This window comes from Xenopus tropicalis, chromosome 7, assembly GCF_000004195.4.
Source record: "Xenopus tropicalis strain Nigerian chromosome 7, UCB_Xtro_10.0, whole genome shotgun sequence".
NCBI classification, from domain to species: domain Eukaryota; kingdom Metazoa; phylum Chordata; class Amphibia; order Anura; family Pipidae; genus Xenopus; species Xenopus tropicalis.
Genome location: NC_030683.2, coordinates 118,733,521 through 118,755,246, shown reverse-complemented (window position 1 = coordinate 118,755,246; position 21,726 = coordinate 118,733,521). Strand labels below are relative to the sequence as shown.

Genomic DNA, 21,726 nt, shown 5'->3' with positions numbered 1-21,726 from the left:
GAAAATACCTAGTGAAAAAACAAAGAAAAGAAGATTCCCCTCCATAAATAATGTGAATTCTTCCCGAATGGAGACAGGAAGCACAATGCGTATAATGTGCTGGTATTGTAGCACGGCCAAATGTGTCTCAGCTCAAAGTCTAATCAAGCCCGGGCCATTTATTTGCGGTGTGCCGGGCAGCTTTTCATGAGATTTACCGGATCCCATGCTAAGGAGACATTTAATGCAGTGATAGCTAATGGGTTTCTGGACAGCCTCCAAGTGCAAGTGCTGTCAGCTCACTAATAGCAATCAAGGGAAGATCAAGTTTCCATACAGTTAAGGCCATTTTCCACTTCAGAGCAAAATACAGAAGCACAGAAGCTTGGGCAGAGAACATCTTGAGGGTGGGGGGCTATGCATATCTGCATCACTGGGAATAGGTAAGTAGTTGAAAGCCCTACATTGTGCCTGCAGGGGTCTCACCGGCATTCTTAGTGACTGGCTTTGGTGAGGAGCAAGATATATACTATAAAGCTTTGTAGACTGTGGGCTGTAAGCAGGGCACATATTCCTGGGAGGGAGCTACAGGCAGATTACAGATCCTTGGCAAGGAGCCATGGGCAGGGTATATAATATATATACTTGGAAGAGAACTCTAGGCAGGGTACATATCCTTGGTAATGAGATGCAGCCAGGGTACATATCCTTGGAGAGGGGCAGTGGGCAGGCAAAAAGTCAGTTTTATTCTACAGTACATCTGCCATTTATCCTGTGCCACGGGTCAGATTTCATGTAGTGCTGCCACGTCTCTCATCGTTAGACAGTTTTCTCCCACTCTTTATAATAATGTGTGTGTGTTTGCTCGGGGTGGGGGGCTATGTACAAATTCAGTGAAGGAAATAAACTGTCCTGCAATATTACCCAAGATCTAAAGCAGCAACCACTGGCACCTAGTAACAGTAGGCCCTGCACTCAATAGGTGTTTCATGGGGGATGGCAGATATCAACACCTAATATGGGGCTGTAGACATTTTAGGCATTTCTTAAAGCATGTTGGGTAATTTTCCAGCAATGTCTCTCAGCGGCTGAAAAACGCCTGATATCATCATCCATAGAAATAACTTGAAGCAAACCACACAATGCCTAAATACGCTAGAAAACACCTTAGCACGGATTTTTCAAGCGTTGGCTGAAATACGCCGCCAGTATTTGCAAAGCAAGCTATTCCTATGTATACACAAAGGCAGCTGCCAGACCTAGCTGAAATACGCGGCGTTTTTTACTATTTCGCACTATTAGCACCATGGGAAACAGGATTTGCTACGTCACCAGTACTAGGCTGAAAAACGCCATAGTCAGGGGCTGTGTGGCTTGTGCGGCATTTTTAGGCGGAGAAAATACGCAGTGTAAAAATGCCACGTATGGCATCAGCCTTAAGTCATATCGCCTTCTATGCCTCCCTGACCAGTCAATTCATATTTGCCCCTCAGTATTAATGAATTACTATGGGAGAAGGGTATTATTCCTGGGGACAGAATACTTTTTCCCAGTATCTGATCTCATTCTATAAACAAAACTAATGAGTACTTTATTACTCATATTTAGAAGGCATATTATGGCACCCCGTCTATAGCAGAACTATAACTCACAAAGGCACTATGCCATTCCCTATCCAAGAGAGAAGGTAGTGTACAGGGCCTTAAAAGCAATTGCAATGTTTATTGGTACAGCTCACCTTGTAGAGTTTAGGGGCCCTAAAATGAATTTGTTGCGGAGTCCCATAGCACCTAGTTATTATACCACTGTCACTATACTATTAAATATGTAATCTCTCCATTTGCTATAACCAAACTTCTGTTATAGAGAAAGAGGTGCTTTAGTCGTGTGACCTATAAACCCAGCTGGATTATCAGTGAGGGCAATTTTGCCACTACGGCTCTAAAGCCATTAGAGAAAGGGGCAGTTTGTATGAACCTGAACAAATTATAAATATATATCATCTAAACGGCAATATTAACACTCAATACATGATTATTTTCGGTTTGGTTTTTATCTTTCCCCAACCAAGATGGCTGTCGCTAGCGGTCATTCATGTGACCAGCCGCCTTCCCGTCTGCTGGGCTTGGAAGTCATAGCCCCGCCCACAAGCAGGGCATCTCTCTGTGACCTGGTTGTGATGGAAACGGCGCCGTGGCCTTGACCCCGCAACCCCGAGGCTACCCGAAGGGACGAGGTGAGCCGAGCTGTCACATGACAAGGGCAGCGGGGAGGGGCTAGTTTGGGTTAGGCTGCTTGACGTCAATAAATGGTGACGCCAGGGGTTTGGACATTTTGGTGTATTGTATAGATATTGGAAGCAGGGATCCCTCAATGGCCTCTGACTGCTCATACTAAAGTATTAATGGAGGGAAAAGAAACTTTGTAGGGCTACAGCGGAGGGGCCTTACTTCTCCCTCAGGCAATAAAAGCGAGAAACAGGTGCCTTATGTCTTATCCACATCAACCAATCAGCAACTCGCTTTTACCTTTCATTTTAGTCTGATAAAAGCAACATTTGGATTGGTTGCTTTGGGTTATTACTCCTGAGTAAATGGCACAGGGTTTGGGGCAATTTCTATTACATTTGAAAAACACTCAGAAAAGGTCAGTGACACCAGGTTCCTTTTCCATTCTTGTACCCATTTCTGGGCCAGAGGCTTTAAAAGGGTTAATGACTTTTTAAGGTTTTTTTTTCCCATCTCTGATGCTTTTGTCACTAAACCTAAAGAAAAAAAAATTCAATTAAGCAACTTCCCAAAATACATTCAATAAAAATGTGGTCTTAAACTTATTAATGTAATTGTAACTTCTTTAATTACGTAAAATGTTATTTTTGGGTTTACATGCCCTTTAGGGTGAAGACACACAGAGCTGCTAGTAGCAGCTACTAATAATAATTGTCTCTACATTTGTTTTAGCTGGGGCAATTCTCAGTATTGAGTTTAGTAACTGCTACTAAGTAGCTCCATGTGTCTTCTGCATTAATATCACTTATTATGAGTTTTTGCCAGGGTTTTTGTTGAGTGAAGAAGCTGCAGCAAATTGGATGCAGGTGTAACTTCCAGCAATAGCCACTTGCTCTGATTGTAGCTGATATACTACAAGAGAAGTGTTCTGGGTGTTCTCTGTATGATCCAGTGATCAGACACATTGTTGGTTTGGGGTGTCAGGGGACTGTTCTGCCCCCAATAAGGGGTAATTATATCTTAGTTGGGATCAAGTACAGGTACTGTTTTATTATTACAGAGAAAAGGGAATCATTTAACCATTAAATAAACCCAATAGGGCTGTTCTGCCCCAATAAGGGGTAATTATATCTTAGTTTTATTATTACTGTTTTATTATTACAGAGAAAAGGGAATCATTTAACCATGAAATAAACCCAATAGGGCTGTTCTGCCCCCTATAAGGGGTAATTATATCTTAGTTGGGATCAAATACAGGTACTGTTTTATTATTACAGAGAAAAGGGAATCATTTAACCATTAAATAAACCCAATAGGGCTGTTCTGCCCCAATAAGGGGTAATTATATCTTAGTTGGGATCAAGTACAGGTACTGTTTTATTATTACAGAGAAAAGGGAATCATTTAACCATGAAATAAACCCAATAGGGCTGTTCTGCCCCCAATAAGGGGTAATTATATCTTAGTTGGGATCAAGTACAGGTACTGTTTTATTATTACAGAGAAAAGGGAATCATTTAACCATGAAATAAACCCAATAGGACTGTTCTGCCCCCGATAAGGGGTAATTATATCTTAGTTGGGATCAAGTACAGGTACTGTTTTATTATTACAGAGAAAAGGGAATCATTTAACCATTAAATAAACCCAATAGGGCTGTTCTGCCCCAATAAGGGGTAATTATATCTTAGTTGGGATCAAGTACAGGTACTGTTTTATTATTACAGAGAAAGGGGAATCATTTAACCATTAAATAAACCCAATAGGGCTGTTCTGCCCCAATAAGGGGTAATTATATCTTAGTTGGGATCAAGTACAGGTACTGTTTTATTATTACAGAGAAAAGGGAATCATTTAACCATTAAATAAACCCAATAGGGCTGTTCTGCCCCAATAAGGGGTAATTATATCTTAGTTGGGATCAAGTACAGGTACTGTTTTATTATTACAGAGAAAAGGGAATCATTTAACCATGAAATAAACCCAATAGGACTGTTCTGCCCCCGATAAGGGGTAATTATATCTTAGTTGGGATCAAGTACAGGTACTGTTTTATTATTACAGAGAAAAGGGAATCATTTAACCATTAAATAAACCCAATAGGGCTGTTCTGCCCCCAATAAGGGGTAATTATATCTTAGTTGGGATCAAGTACAGGTACTGTTTTATTATTACAGAGAAAAGGGAATCATTTAACCATTAAATAAACCCAATAGGGCTGTTCTGCCCCCAATAAGGGGTAATTATATCTTAGTTGGGATCAAGTACAGGTACTGTTTTATTATTACAGAGAAAAGGGAATCATTTAACCATGAAATAAACCCAATAGGGCTGTTCTGCCCCCAATAAGGGGTAATTATATTTTAGTTGGGATCAAGTACAGGTACTGTTTTATTATTACAGAGAAAAGGGAATCATTTAACCATTAAATAAACCCAATAGGGCTGTTCTGCCCCAATAAGGGGTAATTATATCTTAGTTGGGATCAAGTACAGGTACTGTTTTATTATTACAGAGAAAAGGGAATCATTTAACCATGAAATAAACCCAATAGGGCTGTTCTGCCCCCAATAAGGGGTAATTATATCTTAGTTGGGATCAAGTACAGGTACTGTTTTATTATTACAGAGAAAAGGGAATCATTTAACCATGAAATAAACCCAATAGGGCTGTTCTGCCCCAATAAGGGGTAATTATATCTTAGTTGGGATCAAGTACAGGTACTGTTTTATTATTACAGAGAAAAGGGAATCATTTAACCATTAAATAAACCCAATAGGGCTGTTCTGCCCCAATAAGGGGTAATTATATCTTAGTTGGGATCAAGTACAGGTACTGTTTTATTATTACAGAGAAAAGGGAATCATTTAACCATGAAATAAACCCAATAGGACTGTTCTGCCCCCGATAAGGGGTAATTATATCTTAGTTGGGATCAAGTACAGGTACTGTTTTATTATTACAGAGAAAAGGGAATCATTTAACCATTAAATAAACCCAATAGGGCTGTTCTGCCCCCAATAAGGGGTAATTATATCTTAGTTGGGATCAAGTACAGGTACTGTTTTATTATTACAGAGAAAAGGGAATCATTTAACCATTAAATAAACCCAATAGGGCTGTTCTGCCCCCAATAAGGGGTAATTATATCTTAGTTGGGATCAAGTACAGGTACTGTTTTATTATTACAGAGAAAAGGGAATCATTTAACCATGAAATAAACCCAATAGGGCTGTTCTGCCCCCAATAAGGGGTAATTATATTTTAGTTGGGATCAAGTACAGGTACTGTTTTATTATTACAGAGAAAAGGGAATCATTTAACCATTAAATAAACCCAATAGGGCTGTTCTGCCCCAATAAGGGGTAATTATATCTTAGTTGGGATCAAGTACAGGTACTGTTTTATTATTACAGAGAAAAGGGAATCATTTAACCATGAAATAAACCCAATAGGGCTGTTCTGCCCCCAATAAGGGGTAATTATATCTTAGTTGGGATCAAGTACAGGTACTGTTTTATTATTACAGAGAAAAGGGAATCATTTAACCATGAAATAAACCCAATAGGGCTGTTCTGCCCCAATAAGGGGTAATTATATCTTAGTTGGGATCAAGTACAGGTACTGTTTTATTATTACAGAGAAAAGGGAATCATTTAACCATTAAATAAACCCAATAGGGCTGTTCTGCCCCAATAAGGGGTAATTATATCTTAGTTTTATTATTACTGTTTTATTATTACAGAGAAAAGGGAATCATTTAACCATGAAATAAACCCAATAGGGCTGTTCTGCCCCCTATAAGGGGTAATTATATCTTAGTTGGGATCAAGTACAGGTACTGTTTTATTATTACAGAGAAAAGGGAATCATTTAACCATTAAATAAACCCAATAGGGCTGTTCTGCCCCCAATAAGGGGTAATTATATCTTAGTTGGGATCAAGTACAGGTACTGTTTTATTATTACAGAGAAAAGGGAATCATTTAACCATTAAATAAACCCAATAGGGCTGTTCTGCCCCAATAAGGGGTAATTATATCTTAGTTGGGATCAAGTACAGGTACTGTTTTATTATTACAGAGAAAAGGGAATCATTTAACCATGAAATAAACCCAATAGGGCTGTTCTGCCCCCAATAAGGGGTAATTATATCTTAGTTGGGATCAAGTACAGGTACTGTTTTATTATTACAAAGAAAAAGGAAATCATTTTTAAAATTAGAATTAGAATTATTTGCTTATAATGGAGTCTATGGGACATGGCCTTTACGTAATTTGAAACTTTCTAGATAATGGGTTTCCGGATAACAGATCCAATACTTGTATTCATTACAAGTTTTCAGTGGGATTAAATTACATTTACAAATACATTTATGACCAATGAAAAAGGAATGTCTTTTAAAAAAAAAAGTTGCATAAAATGATCTTTTCTTTCATTAGGCAACATTTCATTTTTAGGTTTACATCCCTTTTAAACCAAGAGGTTCCAGACTAGAGTGTCTGTTTTAATTCAGATCATGGTACAGGTATGGGATCCCTTATCTGGAAACCCGTTATCCAGAAAGCTCCGAATTATGGAAAGCCCCTCTCCCATAGACTCCATTTTAATCAAATAATTCAGAATTTTACAACTGATTTCCTTTTTCTCTGTAATAATAAAACAGTACCTGTACTTGATCCCAACTAAGATATAATTACCCCTTATTGGGGGCAGAACAGCCCTATTGGGTTTATTTAATGGTTAAATGATTCCATTTTCTCTGTAATAATAAAACAGTACCTGTACTTGATCCCAACTAAGATATAATTACCCCTTATTGGGGGCAGAACAGCCCTATTGGGTTTATTTAATGGTTAAATGATTCCCTTTTCTCTGTAATAATAAAACAGTACCTGTACTTGATCCCAACTAAGATATAAATAATCCTTATTGGATGCAAAACAATCCTACTGGATTTAATTAATGTTTTATTGATTTTTTAGTAGACTTAAGGTATCAAGATCCAAATTACGGAAAGACCTCTTATCCAGAATACCCTTGGTCCCGAGCATTCTGGATAACAGGTCCTATACCTGTATAAACTACTGTAATTCTTGCATGCAAGCTTTTCAGCGGTACCGACTCACTTTATGGCAGAGATTCTAGATATACTCTTGCAGCAGAACTGACAAAACTACGGAACTTTTAAAATCCTTAAATGAAGTCATTAGGGGGCACCGGCCTTCGTTCATTGCCCTGAGCCCCCTCGCCATTCCGTGGTATTGGCAATTATGGGGTTTTCAAATGCTGTACGTGTTTTGCTTTTAATAGAGAAGGAAATGTCAGAAAATCTTTACTTTCCCCTTTAATGGCAGGTGTTTGTGCTTGTGGTTCCTAGGTGCTTGTCAGATGTTGCTGTTATCACGCCGAGATGATCAGACAGCCGGGAGGCAGGAAGTAAGGATCTCCAGAACCCGGTAAGATAATGTCTTTCATCTTGTCTCTCTTGCCTGCTAATGCCAGACAAATCCTCCTGTATGAGAGAGAATTATGTATCCATCTTGAGCAGGGTGAGGATTTGGAGACCTGTATCCAAACATAAATAATGGAACAGTTTAGACCACGTATTTCAGTGCGCTGCAGTGGGGGGGAAAATATCTCATTTGTCCCTCACAGAGTTAAAGGTTTATTTGATCTTCCTTTTTTTCAAAAGAAGCAGATTTTAAGCCATACATTATTGTGTTTTTATTTTCTTACAAGATGGTCATTTCTGGTGTTGTGCGGCATAAAAGGCCTTAGTAGAGTAAAGAGTTTAAAAACACCTTGCTGTGAGAAACAACAACTTTGTCAGCTCAGATGAACACTCTAAAGGCCGCAATACTCCGTCCGATCCTGTCTGTAGTATTAAAACAGTACCTGTACTTGATCCCAACTAAGATATAATTACCCCTTATTGGAGGCAGAACAATCCTATTGGGTTTATTTCATGGTTAAATGATTCCCTTTTCTCTGTAATAATAAAACAGTACCTGTACTTGATCCCAACTAAGATATAATTACCCCTTATTGGGGCAGAACAGCCCTATTGGGATTATTTAATGGTTAAATGATTCCCTTTTCTCTGTAATAATAAAACAGTACCTGTACTTGATCCCAACTAAGATATAATTACCCCTTATTGGGGGCAGAACAGCCCTATTGGGTTTATTTAATGGTTAAATGATTCCCTTTTCTCTGTAATAATAAAACAGTACCTGTACTTGATCCCAACTAAGATATAATTAGCCCTTATTGGGGCAGAACAGCCCTATTGGGTTTATTTAATGGTTAAATGATTCCCTTTTCTCTGTAATAATAAAACAGTACCTGTACTTGATCCCAACTAAGATATTATTACCCCCTATTGGGGGCAGCACAGTCCTATTGGATTCTATTAATATTTAAATGATTTTTTAGTAGACTTAAGTTATGGAGATCCAAATTAAGGAAAGATCCCTTATCCGGAAAAACCCCAGGTCCCAATCATTCTGGATAATAGGTCCCATACCTGTATAATGTAATTTATCCATGTGAATATTATCGGTAGGTGCTGGTATTTTTAATCATTAACAGCCCCTGAGCTTGTCAGAGTGAAGCTCCTCGGCTTAGTGAATCTTACCTAGTGACAGGGACAGGCAGACACCCCCTGCTGGATATGGAGGCAAACTGCATGCACTGCCAAACAAATGGCAATATGTGTTTTGCTTCTAAGCAGATCAGGGAGTTTATTACTGTAGGTTATGCACATACAATATGCTTTAGTACTGTAAAGTACTGTTGTTTGTGCTGCATTGATTTAGTGCTAGCTGGCAGATGGTGCCCATCCATTTCTTATGTTATTCTCTTCATAGCAGTTATGCTTCATTCTCCTAACTTATGTCCCAGAGAAAATTAAAGCATCTCCCTCTCTCTGTCTCATTTGTTGCTGGTATATTGCAGCAACTTACAGTCTTATAAAGGCAGAGAGAATGGCTGAAGGATATTTTGGTGAAGAATGAGTAATTTATAGTAAATGCCCTGTGTGCCTTTTCTTACTAAATAAAACAAGGGCGCCGCCACATCGGTGAGGTGCATAGTTCAAATGTAAAATGAATGCTGACCAAGCGAGCATTTTGCCAACAGAGGGAGCTAATCCTGCCAACAGAGGGAGCTATTTTCTTGGAGTCTTTAGTGAAGAATTAAGAGCAATTAAAGGAGATGTATCATATAAAAATTAAGAATGTACCAGTGAATTATACTCTTTTAGATATAGAAGGATTGTGCTTAAAAAAGTTGTGTTTCAGACTGATTTCCCATCTGTTCCACCTCCTGCTGGCTGAATTCTCTGGATATGCAGGGGAGACGGCAGTACCCATCAGCAGCTAGGAACCAATCAGCAGCTAGGCTGACCTGATAGGGAACTGAACCTGTCTGTCTTGTGTGACTGCAGGGCTGTGATTGGCTCTCCCCCTCCTACTGTGCTTCTGGCAGGGACTGTTAGGACACACCCAGCCTTCAATTGAAACAAGGGCTGAGAACTGATAGGATCTATAAGGAGCTCCAATAAAGACGCAATTTTTACAGATAGGATCAATGTTTATCCCAAAGGGAAACCAGCACCGTATTCTCTAGAATACAATGGGGATCTACAGAGCTATCTGCTATGAAACCTGTGCCTTCTCTCCTTTTTTTAATTTAAATGGCTGCCCCCGGTGCTACACCGCAGGGTATTTATATAAACTATAGTAGGGTTTCTGTAGCAAACACCCCAGCTGTACCAGTGCAGGAATGGCTGCCCCCGGGGCTACACAGCGGGGTGTTTATATAAACTATAGTAGGGTTTCTGTAGCAAACACCCCAGCTGTACCAGTGCAGGAATGGCTGCCCCCGGGGCTACACAGCGGGGTATTTATATAAACTATAGTAGGGTTTCTGTAGCAAACACCCCAGCTGTACCAGTGCAGGAATGGCTGCCCCCGGGGCTACACAGCGGGGTATTTATATAAACTATAGTAGGGTTTCTGTAGCAAACACCCCAGCTGTACCAGTGCAGGAATGGCTGCCCCCGGGGCTACACCGCAGGGTATTTATATAAACTATAGTAGGGTTTCTGTAGCAAACACCCCAGCTGTACCAGTGCAGGAATGGCTGCCCCCGGGGCTACACCGCAGGGTATTTATATAAACTATAGTAGGGTTTCTGTAGCAAACACCCCAGCTGTACCAGTGCAGGAATGGCTGCCCCCGGGGCTACACCGCAGGGTATTTATATAAACTATAGTAGGGTTTCTGTAGCAAACACCCCAGCTGTACCAGTGCAGGAATGGCTGCCCCCGGGGCTACACAGCGGGGTATTTATATAAACTATAGTAGGGTTTCTGTAGCAAACACCCCAGCTGTACCAGTGCAGGAATGGCTGCCCCTGGGGCTATACAGCAGCGTATTTATATAAACTATAGTAGGTTTTCTGTAGCAAACACCCCAGCTGTACCAGTGCAGGAATGGCTGCCCCCGGGGCTACACAGCAGGGTATTTATATAAACTATAGTAGGGTTTCTGTAGCAAACACCCCAGCTGTACCAGTGCAGGAATGGCTGCCCCCGGGGCTACACAGCGGGGTATTTATATAAACTATAGTAGGGTTTCTGTAGCAAACACCCCAGCTGTACCAGTGCAGGAATGGCTGCCCCCGGGGCTACACAGCAGGGTATTTATATAAACTATAGTAGGGTTTCTGTATATTTATTCTGCAGAAAGTTTTAGGGCTCTGGCACACGGGGAGATTAGTCGCCCGCGACAAATCTCCCTTGTCACGGGCGACTAATCTCCCTGAGTTGCCATGACCCGCCGGTGGGATGGCACACGCGGCGGCGCAATTTCCCGAAATCGCCGAAAAAGACTCGCGAGTCTTCAGGAAATCGCGCCGCCGCGTGTGCCATCCCGCCGGCGACTTACATGTTCGCCGGTGGGATGGCGGGTCATGACAACTCGAGGAGATTAGTCGCCCACGAACATGGAGTTTTGTCGCGGGCGACTAATTTCCCCGTGTGCCAGAGCCCTTATCATACCTGAGTAAACAGCCCTAGAAGCTCCCTCTGTTTGTTTAAGATAGCAGCTGCCATTTTAGCTTTGTCTCCTGTAGCTTCCTGCTGCAGCTGCGCAGACTCTGGACCCAGGAATGGATAGAGCAGCATTTATATTGTAGCACTCATATTCTAGCAGCAGACCATGCCCTCTTTTACAAACCTCATTTACACTGATGTAGTGAATACCCTCGAGAGGTCTCCATTGCTGCTGGTTTAGTGCCGAGCTGTAGGTACTGCCTGCCAGCTTCTCCGTCTCTTTTACTGCAACGTTTGTTCATTTTTAGTTCTTTCATTACCAAGGGAAGAAAATATTAGCCTGACATAGGGCAGATAATGTGGCAGCTATTGCCTAGCACAAGTACGCAGCATGCATTATATATATTATTACAGTTGCTAAAAACGTACCGAATTTTTAGCAACGTGGCACATCTTTAAAATATTTATACTTCTATATTGTAGTTCTCTCAGCCTAAGGTAATAAAAAAACAATTGCTCATGGGGCAAAAAGGGGATGGGATGGTTACAACAGAGCAGAAAAGCAGAAATTGTATAGTTAAGTTTGATGCAAGTACCTATACAGGTATGGGATCCCTTGTCCGGAAACCCGATATCCAGAAAGCTCCGAATTACGGAAAGCTTGTCTCCCATAGACCCCATTTTAATCAAATAATTCAGATTTTTAAAATTGATTTCCTTTTTCTCTGTAATAATAAAATAGTGTTTTGTATTTGATCCAAACTAAGATATAATTACCCCTTATTGGGGGCAGAACAGCCCTATTGGGTTTATTTAATGGTTAAATGATTCCCTTTTCTCTGTAATGATAAAACAGTACCTGTACTTGATCCCAACTAAGATATAATTACCCCTTATTGGGGGCAGAACAGCCCTATTGGGTTTATTTAATGGTTAAATGATTCCCTTTTCTCTGTAATAATAAAACAGTACCTGTACTTGATCCCAACTAAGATATAATTACCCCTTATTGGGGGCAGAACAGCCCTATTGGGTTTATTTAATGGTTAAATGATTCCCTTTTCTCTGTAATAATAAAACAGTACCTGTACTTGATCCCAACTAAGATATAATTACCCCTTATTGGGGGCAGAACAGCCCTATTGGGTTTATTTAATGGTTAAATGATTCCCTTTTCTCTGTAATAATAAAACAGTACCTGTACTTGATCCCAACTAAGATATAATTACCCCTTATTGGGGGCAGAACAGCCCTATTGGGTTTATTTAATGGTTAAATGATTCCCTTTTCTCTGTAATAATAAAACAGTACCTGTACTTGATCCCAACTAAGATAAAATTACCCTTTATTGGGGGCAGAACAATCTTATTGGGGTTAAGTAATGTTTTATTGATTTCTTAGTAGACTTAAGGTATGAAGATCCAAATTACGGAAAGACCCCTTATCCGGAATACCCTTGGTCCCGAGCATTCTGGATAACAGGTCCTATACCTGTGCTATTAGAATAATGATCTGTCCTGATTCTTTTTTGAGCTTTATTTTTTTAAAAATGGCAAATTAGAGAACAAAAAAAACCAAAGCAAACTAATTGCAAACTGCTTACATTGTACTAGAATTAAACTTAGCGTGAACTTTCCCTTTAAAAAGTTTTCGTTTCTTGGTCTGGCTACGCACTTTCAATTTTATACCTTATTTAAAGAAAACCCAGTCTCAGTCCTGGTTAAGGGACCTGGAGATTTCACATTGGCACAGAATTAAAAGAGAGAAGACGTCCTGTCAGTAAGGGTCTGCGGGATTATTATGGGGACTGGGCTTTCTCTGGCCCATTGGGGGTTGCACTCTTTTCTTCTTCTTTTTTTTTTTTTTTATGTATACTCGTTCATGTTTGCGAATTTGTGAAAAATGTGCGCATATGTGATACAGGAATCCAGAGGGAGAGGTTTATGAAATACCGTTGGCCGTACAAGCCGGCCTTGCTTGCTAAATGTTCCCAGCATTAATATTTTTCTTTCTGTTTCCGCTCCTCGTCGGCAATAATAATCTACCCATGGGGTCTGGGTTTTTTTTTTTTATCTGCATAACTTCAGTGGCTGCAAAATGTAAATAGCATTTTGGGTTGAGCAGAAAAGATTGCTTTTTTTGAATAAATTCATGAATACTGTCTTGCTTTCCCATGTGTAACACTGGAGAAAGGGAAATAAAGGTAAGAATTAGTGTATTAGGCTATAGAGCTGTTACACGGGCTTGGGTCAGCAGGCAAATATGTCATTAGCAACAATGCACTGTTAAGGAATGGCACAATGTCATTTTGGGGTAGATGAATGGCAGATTAAAGGAAAACTATACCCCCAAACAATGTAGGTCTCTGAAAATACATTGTATAAGCAAGCTCATATGTAAAACTCTGCTTCATCTAAATAAACCATTTTCATAAATATATACTTTTTTTAGTTGTACAGGTATGAGATCCCTTATCTGGAAACCTGTTATCCAGAAAGTTCCCAATTACAGAAAGGCCATCTCCCATAGACTCCATTATAAGCAAATAATTCTAATTTTTAAAAATGATTCCCTTTTCTCTGTAATAATAAAACAGTACCTGTACTTGATCCCAACTAAGATATAATTACCCCTTATTGGAGGCAGAACAGCCCTATTGGGTTTATTTAATGGTTAAATGATTCCCTTTTCTCTGTAATAATAAAACAGTACCTGTACTTGATCCCAACTAAGATATAATTACCCCTTATTGGGGGCAGAACAGCCCTATTGGGTTTATTTCATGTTTAAATGATTCCTTTTTCTCTGTAATAATAAAACAGTACCTGTACTTGATCCCAACTAAGATATAATTACCCCTTATTGGGGGCAGAACAGCCCTATTGGGTTTATTTAATGGTTAAATGATTCCCTTTTCTCTGTAATAATAAAACAGTACCTGTACTTGATCCCAACTAAGATATAATTACCCCTTATTGGGGGCAGAACAGCCCTATTGGGTTTATTTAATGGTTAAATGATTCCCTTTTCTCTGTAATAATAAAACAGTACCTGTACTTGATCCCAACTAAGATATAATTACCCCTTATTGGGGGCAGAACAGCCCTATTGGGTTTATTTAATGGTTAAATGATTCCTTTTTCTCTGTAATAATAAAACAGTACCTGTACTTGATTCCAACTAAGATATATTTACCCCTTATTGGGGCAGAACAATCCTATTGGGTTTATTCAATGTTTAAATAATTTGTAGCAGACTTAAGTTATGGAGATCAAAATTAAGGAAAGATCCCTTATCCAGAAAACCCCAGGTCCCGAGCATTCTGGATAACAGGTCAAATACCTGTATGTGCCATTGGGTAATCCTAAATAGAAAACTGCCATTTTAGAAATTAAAGGCCACCCCCTGGGATCATAGGATTCACAGTGCACACAAACAAGCCAAGACACACATACATGCTAGGCCCCATCAGTCAATTAATAGCCACTATGCACAACTGGGTAGTTCTTTTAATCTTATTGGCCAAATGGGCAGGTGGGTGATATTGGCATAAACTGATGGCAGATTAAAATTTTGCCACTTTAAAGACTGCTACTTTATTTTGTTGCATTTGGTTGTAGCAATGGAATGCTGAGCTCTAATTGGTCCAACAAAATGGTAGGTTATATGTGTCCAAATACATAAAGAAGGATAAGGCTTAAAGTCTATATGTATCTACCATTGTCAAAGATATGGAGGTCAGAAGGAGAAGGCCTTCTCTTCGGCTACTCCATGTACAGCCATATAAAGGGGTTTTCCTCCTTCAAAGTGGGTAGTTAACCTTTAAATTAGCTTTTAATATGATGCAGACATTGATATTCTGAGACAATTTGCAATTGGTCTTTTTTTATGGTTTTTCAGTCATTCAGCTTTTTTTCTCGCAGCTCTCCATGTTAGCAGCTGTCTGGTTGCTAGGGTCTTATTTACCTCTGCAACCAAGCAGTGGTTTAAACGAGAGATGGGAATATGAATAGCAGAGGGGCTGCATAGCAAGATAAGTAATAAAAAGTAACAATAACAATACAATTGTAGCCTCACAGAGGAATAGTTTCTGGCTGCTGAAGTCAGTGAACCCCATTTGAAAGCTGGAAAAAGGCCACAACATGGCGACTCAGTGTAAAGATATATGTATAAGCTTTCCTATAAAGTTTGCTCAGTGTATATTAACTGGGCCATCCCCAAACACAGCCAATTACCAATATGTTTTTCTCACCATGTGGTGGCAAAGTGATATTATTGCTCTAATGTTCATCTACAGCAATTCCTCAAAGGCCACGTGCTGCCTGTGCGCCCCATCATTTATTTATTGTTTGATGAGTACCATTGAGTCCTAAGGAGGCTTAGAATAGTAGAGGAACAGAATAGTCAGTGACAGCCTGTCCTTGGCACATTTTCAAGGGGAAGTTAATCCCATCATTGTTTTCTATTTCACACACTTTCAAGGGGAAGTTAATCCCACCATAGTTTCTCTCCTATAAAGTTTGCTCAGTGTATAGTTACTGGGAGCACGAGGGCCATCACCAAACGCAGCCCAATGCTCAGCCAATTACCAATATGTTCTTCTCACCATGTGGTGATAAAGCAATATTATTGCTCTAGTGTTCATCTACAGCAATTCCTAAAAGGCCACGTGCTGCCTGTGCGCCCCATATCCTCCCATACTTTATTTATTGTTTGTCGAGTGTCATTGAGTCCTATGGAGGCTTAGAATAGTAGAGGAACAGAATAGTCAGTGACAGCCTGTCATTCACACATTTTCAAGGGTAAATTAATCCCATCATTGTTTTCTATTTCACATACTTTCAAGGGGAAGTTAATCCCATCATTGTTTTTTTTCTATTTCACACACTTTTCATTGTTGTTTTCTAATTCACACATTTTCAAGGGGAAGTTAATCCCACCATTGTTTTCTATGTATGAGCTCTCCTATAAAGTTTGCTCAGTGTATAGTTACTGGGAGCACAAGGGCCATCACCAAACATAGCCAATTACCCGTATGTTTTTCTCACCATGTGGTGATAGTGATATTATTGCTCTAGTGTTCACCTAGAGGAAGGGGAAATTAATCCCATCATTGTTTTCTATTTCACCCAGTTTCAAGGGTAATTTAATCCCATCATTGCTTTCTATATTACCCAGTTTCAAGGGGAAATTAATTCCATCATTGTTATCTATTTCATCCAGTTTCAAGGGGAAGTTAATCCCATCATTGTTTTTTTATTTCACACACTTTCCATTGTTGTTTTCTATTTCACACATTTTCAAGGGGAAGTTAATCCCATCATTGTTTTCTGTGTATAAGCTCTCCTATAAAGTTTGCTCAGTGTATAGTAACTGGGAGCACCCAACACAGCCCAATGCACAGCCAATGCATTGGGCTGTGTTGGTAAAAGCGATATTATTGCTCTAGTGTTCATCTACAGCAATTCCTCAAAGGCCACGAGCTGCCTGTGCGCCCCATATCCCCCCATAATTTATTAGAGGCTTCTCTGGAGCGAGTACATTACTGTTCCTGTAGCCAAATTAAGGGATAGGCGGCCTCCCTGCCCCAAACCCTTCCCTCCATTTACTGCATTACATCCTCTTCTCTTTACATAACTTCTCTCGAGTCAGAAATCCAATATTTCAGTTTGGCTGTAGGATTTCATCCTGGAAATCCCCAGGCCCCGCACGCTTTTAATTTAAAGACGAAGACAGTTTAATTTTTAACTAGAAAACGCAGATTGATCCTACACATTGACCTAGAAAAAAAAAAAGTACGAATAGACGCTGGCTGGAAAATTGCTTTCTCAGACAAACATCCTGCGGAGAGAATCCTCGGAGGTCCCGAGTAAGTCTGCTAACCCAGCAGGGAGAACGGCGGCATTTCTAATTGGAACAGCCATTCCAGATCATTCGGTTCTAAGTACGGAGTTTTACTTGCACCGCGGCACTCTGCTTCTATGGCAAACGAAAAAAAATCACTATTTTTCAGAGAAACCATAACTTCAGTAAAACTGATTTGCCAGGGCGGTATTTACTGCAGTTATCTGTATTCTGTGTGTGACCTGCTTTACTGATCGCTCTATTAAGGTGAAATATATATAAAAAATCCTCAATAGATTTCAGTTTAAACAGTGGGCAAATAATCCTGATTATGTTTTGAGGCTCTTCAACACGAGGGCCTTTTATTGTGTTCCTTGGCCGTTGGCCCCATTGAGAATAACGTACAATACGTGCAGTATCAGAATTGCTAAGTATTAGGTCTCTCTAATCTTACGAGATGGACTGTGTGATGCTGCAAGGCCCCATTAGTAATGGAAGTGCTAAAAAGCACCCGTATGGTAACCCGGAGCAACTAATCAGCAGTTTGATCAGTCAACTGCAAGTCAGGAAATAAAAGCAGACGTCTATTTGCCGTGGTTTGCTGCTCGGGCTCCATTTAACACCTGTGAGACACACAATAGGGGTCCTTTACGACCACAAGCACAGTTGAGGTTCCGCAAATTTCCCCATGTAAAACCCTATTTGTTCAAGGTACTTGCATTAAAGCACGCTCCTTATACTTCCATAGAGCTGCACTGGGCACCAATAGTTCCTTCCTGCCTCCTGTTCCTAATTGAGTGCACTCGCATATATTGGAGCAGAGGAACCCTGGAGCTACCGCCACCTCCAGATCTTGGAACTCAGGGGTTCCATAACTGCCCTGCGTCAATGCTTGCACCTTAAGAACAGGGCCACACATGTCACTAGCACCCTGAATGCTGAAAACAATGGCACAGGGACCACTGATTTGCAAAGAAGTACAAGCACAATGGCAGTTTTGACACATTGGACACAATTGCTTCAGTCACGTCACCCCCTGGCAGTTAACAATGCTAGGAATTCTGGGGGAAAACACTGCATTATGGGAAAAACATGGCAATTGCACTTCGCTCAGCGCAGATTTTTAGGGAAATGATTGCAGACTGACCTAAAGCTGACCATTTACTAATAGATCCACTCATTGGGCAAGGTTTCTGAACAGATCTGTGCACGATTTTGGTCATTATTATTAATATTTATTTATAAAGCGCCAACATATCCCGCAGCGCTGTACAATAAGTGGGTTCCATACATTGGACATACAGAGTAACATATAAAGCAATCAGTAACCGATACAAGAGGTGAAGAGAGCCCTGCCCAAAAGAGCTTACAATCTACAACATTGTCCTGTTTGGCCATGGCTCTATCTGGTTGATATACGGCTGATTTCCTTCTAGATATTGGTCCGAAAGGGCATCAGGATACCCACATACAAGGACTAATAAGCTGGTGGCTTGGTCTGCAGGGACCAAGTCAGCAGCTTTTATGGGCCAGTGTAAAGCCACCTTTAGTCAGAGTCGTCCAACTTGGCTCAGTTAAATTTTTTAGAAGGTTTATTTTTGCTTTTTATGCCTTGCTTGTTATTTTAATAATAAACTCTGAGGCTAAATGTGTTTCCCTCCCACCAGGGTGACCCAGCAGAGATGTCCCTGTTACCAGAGGAGCTTTTAGATATTCCCTGGCAAGAGAAGTCTGATGAGCACTTAGACATGACTCCAGGTAAGTAGTGATGGCATATAATTGCCTTTTTTCAGAACACCTGAGTAATTCCTCTGGTTATTTGGCCAAGTGAGTAGTTGGTTCTGGCATGGATGTGTAAAGATTAAAAACACAGACGGACAAGTCCATAGTCAGGGTTATGGGAGATAGCCCTTAGTACAAGTTGATCCAGTGACTGGTCCCATTGCCATCTTGGAGTCAGGAAGGATTTTTTTCCCCTCTGAGGCAAATTAGAGAGGCTTCAGATGGGGTTTTTGCGTTCCTCTGGATGAACTAGCAGTTAGGCAGGTTATATATAACCTGGATGGACGTATGTCTTTTTTCAACCTAACCTACTATGTTACTATGTAAGTCAGAAAGACTTGAGTGCAGTTCCATACCTATTGTGCTAGTTTTTTGTTGTTGTTTTTTTCTACTCTGTGTCTCTCTATTAAACCAACTCTGAAGTGGGAGGGACTTGAGATAATCTATAGCCACTCAAAGCATTAAGAACATAGTTCATGTATGTTGCCAAAGCAGGCCCGTAAACAACATCCCTGGAAGTAATTCTGCATTTTTCCCATTCCCTTGATGCAGAATCGCTGGTGGATGGCAATTTGGTGTCAGAAGACTCTCCACTGCCTCCTTGCCCGGACTGCGGTCGGACATTTCAAACGCTGCGAGCACACAACCTCCACCGTCGAAACCACGCAGCCGACCTTTCATACACGTGCAAAGACTGCGACGTGGCCCGTGCCGGAGCCATTGGTGGAAGCGACAAGCCCTATTCCTGCCCTGACTGTGGGCGCCGCTTCTGTTGGCTGCTGGCTCTGCACAGCCACCATGAGCAGCAGCACACAGGCCAACGCGGATACCAGTGTTCACAGTGCGGCAAGAAGCTGCCCAGCCAGCCAGCCTTCCGCCGGCACCAGCAGGGTCACCGCAAAGACAGAGTCTGCGTGTGGTGTGGAAAAGCTTTTAACTGCTCCGCCAAGTTGTCGAGACACATGCGAATTCACACTGGGGAAAGGCCTTATCAGTGCCCAGAATGCCCAAAGGCATTCACACAGCTGGAGACGTTGCGTGTTCACCAGTGGGTTCACGAAGACCCCAAACCGTACCAATGCCAGGACTGTGGGCGCCGATTCCGAGCCCAGCGCACCTTTGAAAAACACAGGAATTTGCACATTTCTCGCAAGCCCCATGCCTGCCCCGTATGTGGCAAGACTTTCTTTTTTTCATCCCGCTTTAAACGCCATCTACGCATTCACACCGGGGAGAGACCTTTCCAGTGCCAGCAGTGCGGCAAGAGCTTTAATCAGCGCTCCAATTACCAGCGCCACCGGCTAATACACGCTGGAAAGAGACCTTTCCCATGTAACTTTTGCGATAAAAGCTTTAGCCAGGCATCCAACTACCGACGCCATTTACAGACCCACAAGAGAGAACGAGGCCTATGGGAAGCAGAGGAGGATGAGGACGACGAGGAAGGAGATTATACCTGCACAGAATGCGGAAGGCGATTTACACAGGAAGGAAGCCTACACAAGCACTATATTCAGCATGCTAGAGGGGAACTGTGAGCCGTTACCAACCTGGGGATGCGAGGGAGTAGCAATTTATATTCCTACTTCTCCAGAGTATGAATAGAAGATTGCACAGTGTCGTGTGTAAGGCAGGGAAGGTTATGTGAACTTCAAATGCTAGCACTCCAACTCCTTACAGGTCAGGCATTGCTACTTTAAGAAAGGCTGCTACCTGCACTGTCCATAGTAACGATACGATTATTACTGTTGCATTAACAAGGCATCTGATGGAACAACTTTTTATACTTGAAATACATCCACTTTATCTGCATATAGATATATATATATTAGTGTAGGAAGTTTTGTAATCGCTGCACTTTGTAGTTGCTCGGCATGTTATGGTGCTAGCGAAGCAGCCTACACTGCACTGGTACTGTCGGAAGCCACGGAGCCTCTTCGGCTACTCGTGCCATCTCCGCTGCCCACAATGCACCTGTTCTGTTCACAATAGCGAAAAACGGTACGACCGCCAATACTCTTAGAATCTTGTACCTCAGCAGTGTGAACCGCACTTATGTTCTCGGAGGTATGATAACTTAATAAACACAAAGCATACATATTAAAATCTCACTGGGTATGTATCTTTATTGCCAGTCTGTGATGCAATCTGCACTGCAAAACACCCAAAACATGAATTCTTTAAAAATGCACTCTGTCCAACATCAAGTTATTTTAGCTTTGTTTGTGTATATATATATATATATATATTTATTTCCCATATTATTGGGACACAGAAATTGAAACTGCTTTTAGTTTCCAACTTCCTGATTCTTGCAAGCGATCGTGCGAGGAAGGGAAGATAGTTAAGATACCAATGCACAGATAAACTCCTCGCATAATGGACTACTACTTATGTGTATAGACTACTAGTTATGTGGTCATTTTTTCCTTTTTGGTCACTAAAGGATATTCCTGTACAGTTATATGATGGTAGTTTACATTATATAATATATGCTTTATGATCTCACTGTAATTGGCTTTAGATATGGGTATTATGAAATGAATGACTATTATAAGCAATGTATCAGTGTTTGCAGATGACACTAAATTCAGCCCAATTAATTCTATCCAGGATGTGGCACCTTGCAGCAGGGTCTGGGCAAACTGGCAATCTGGGCAGCTAAGTGGCAGATGAGATTTAATGTGGATAAATGTAAGGTCATACACCTGGGATATAAAAATATGCAGCCACTTATAGCCTTAATGGGACTGCACTAGGCAAATCCCTAATGGAGAAGGACCTTGGAGTCCTTGTAGATAATAAACTTGGCTGTAGCAAGCAATGCCAGGC

General features: G+C 40.8%; 1 protein-coding gene across 3 annotated transcripts; it reads left to right on the top strand.

The window, feature by feature from the left end:
• The first annotated feature begins 1,792 nt into the window (after positions 1–1,792).
• On the top strand, positions 1,793–21,005 carry LOC100490272 (oocyte zinc finger protein XlCOF26-like). Of its 3 annotated transcripts, none has more exons than XM_031906261.1 (4): positions 1,793–2,215; positions 7,588–7,666; positions 18,780–18,870; positions 19,447–21,005. In XM_031906261.1, the coding sequence occupies exons 3-4, from the start codon at positions 18,795–18,797 to the stop codon at positions 20,430–20,432; spliced, it is 1,062 nt and encodes a 353-aa protein (XP_031762121.1). In that variant the 5' UTR covers positions 1,793–2,215; positions 7,588–7,666; positions 18,780–18,794; the 3' UTR covers positions 20,433–21,005. The 3 variants fall into 3 exon arrangements, with proteins under 3 accessions (XP_031762121.1, XP_031762122.1, XP_031762123.1); XM_031906262.1 differs by lacking the exon at positions 1,793–2,215 and adding an exon at positions 2,244–2,625; XM_031906263.1 differs by lacking the exon at positions 1,793–2,215 and adding an exon at positions 3,016–3,216.
• The last annotated feature ends 721 nt before the right edge of the window (positions 21,006–21,726 follow it).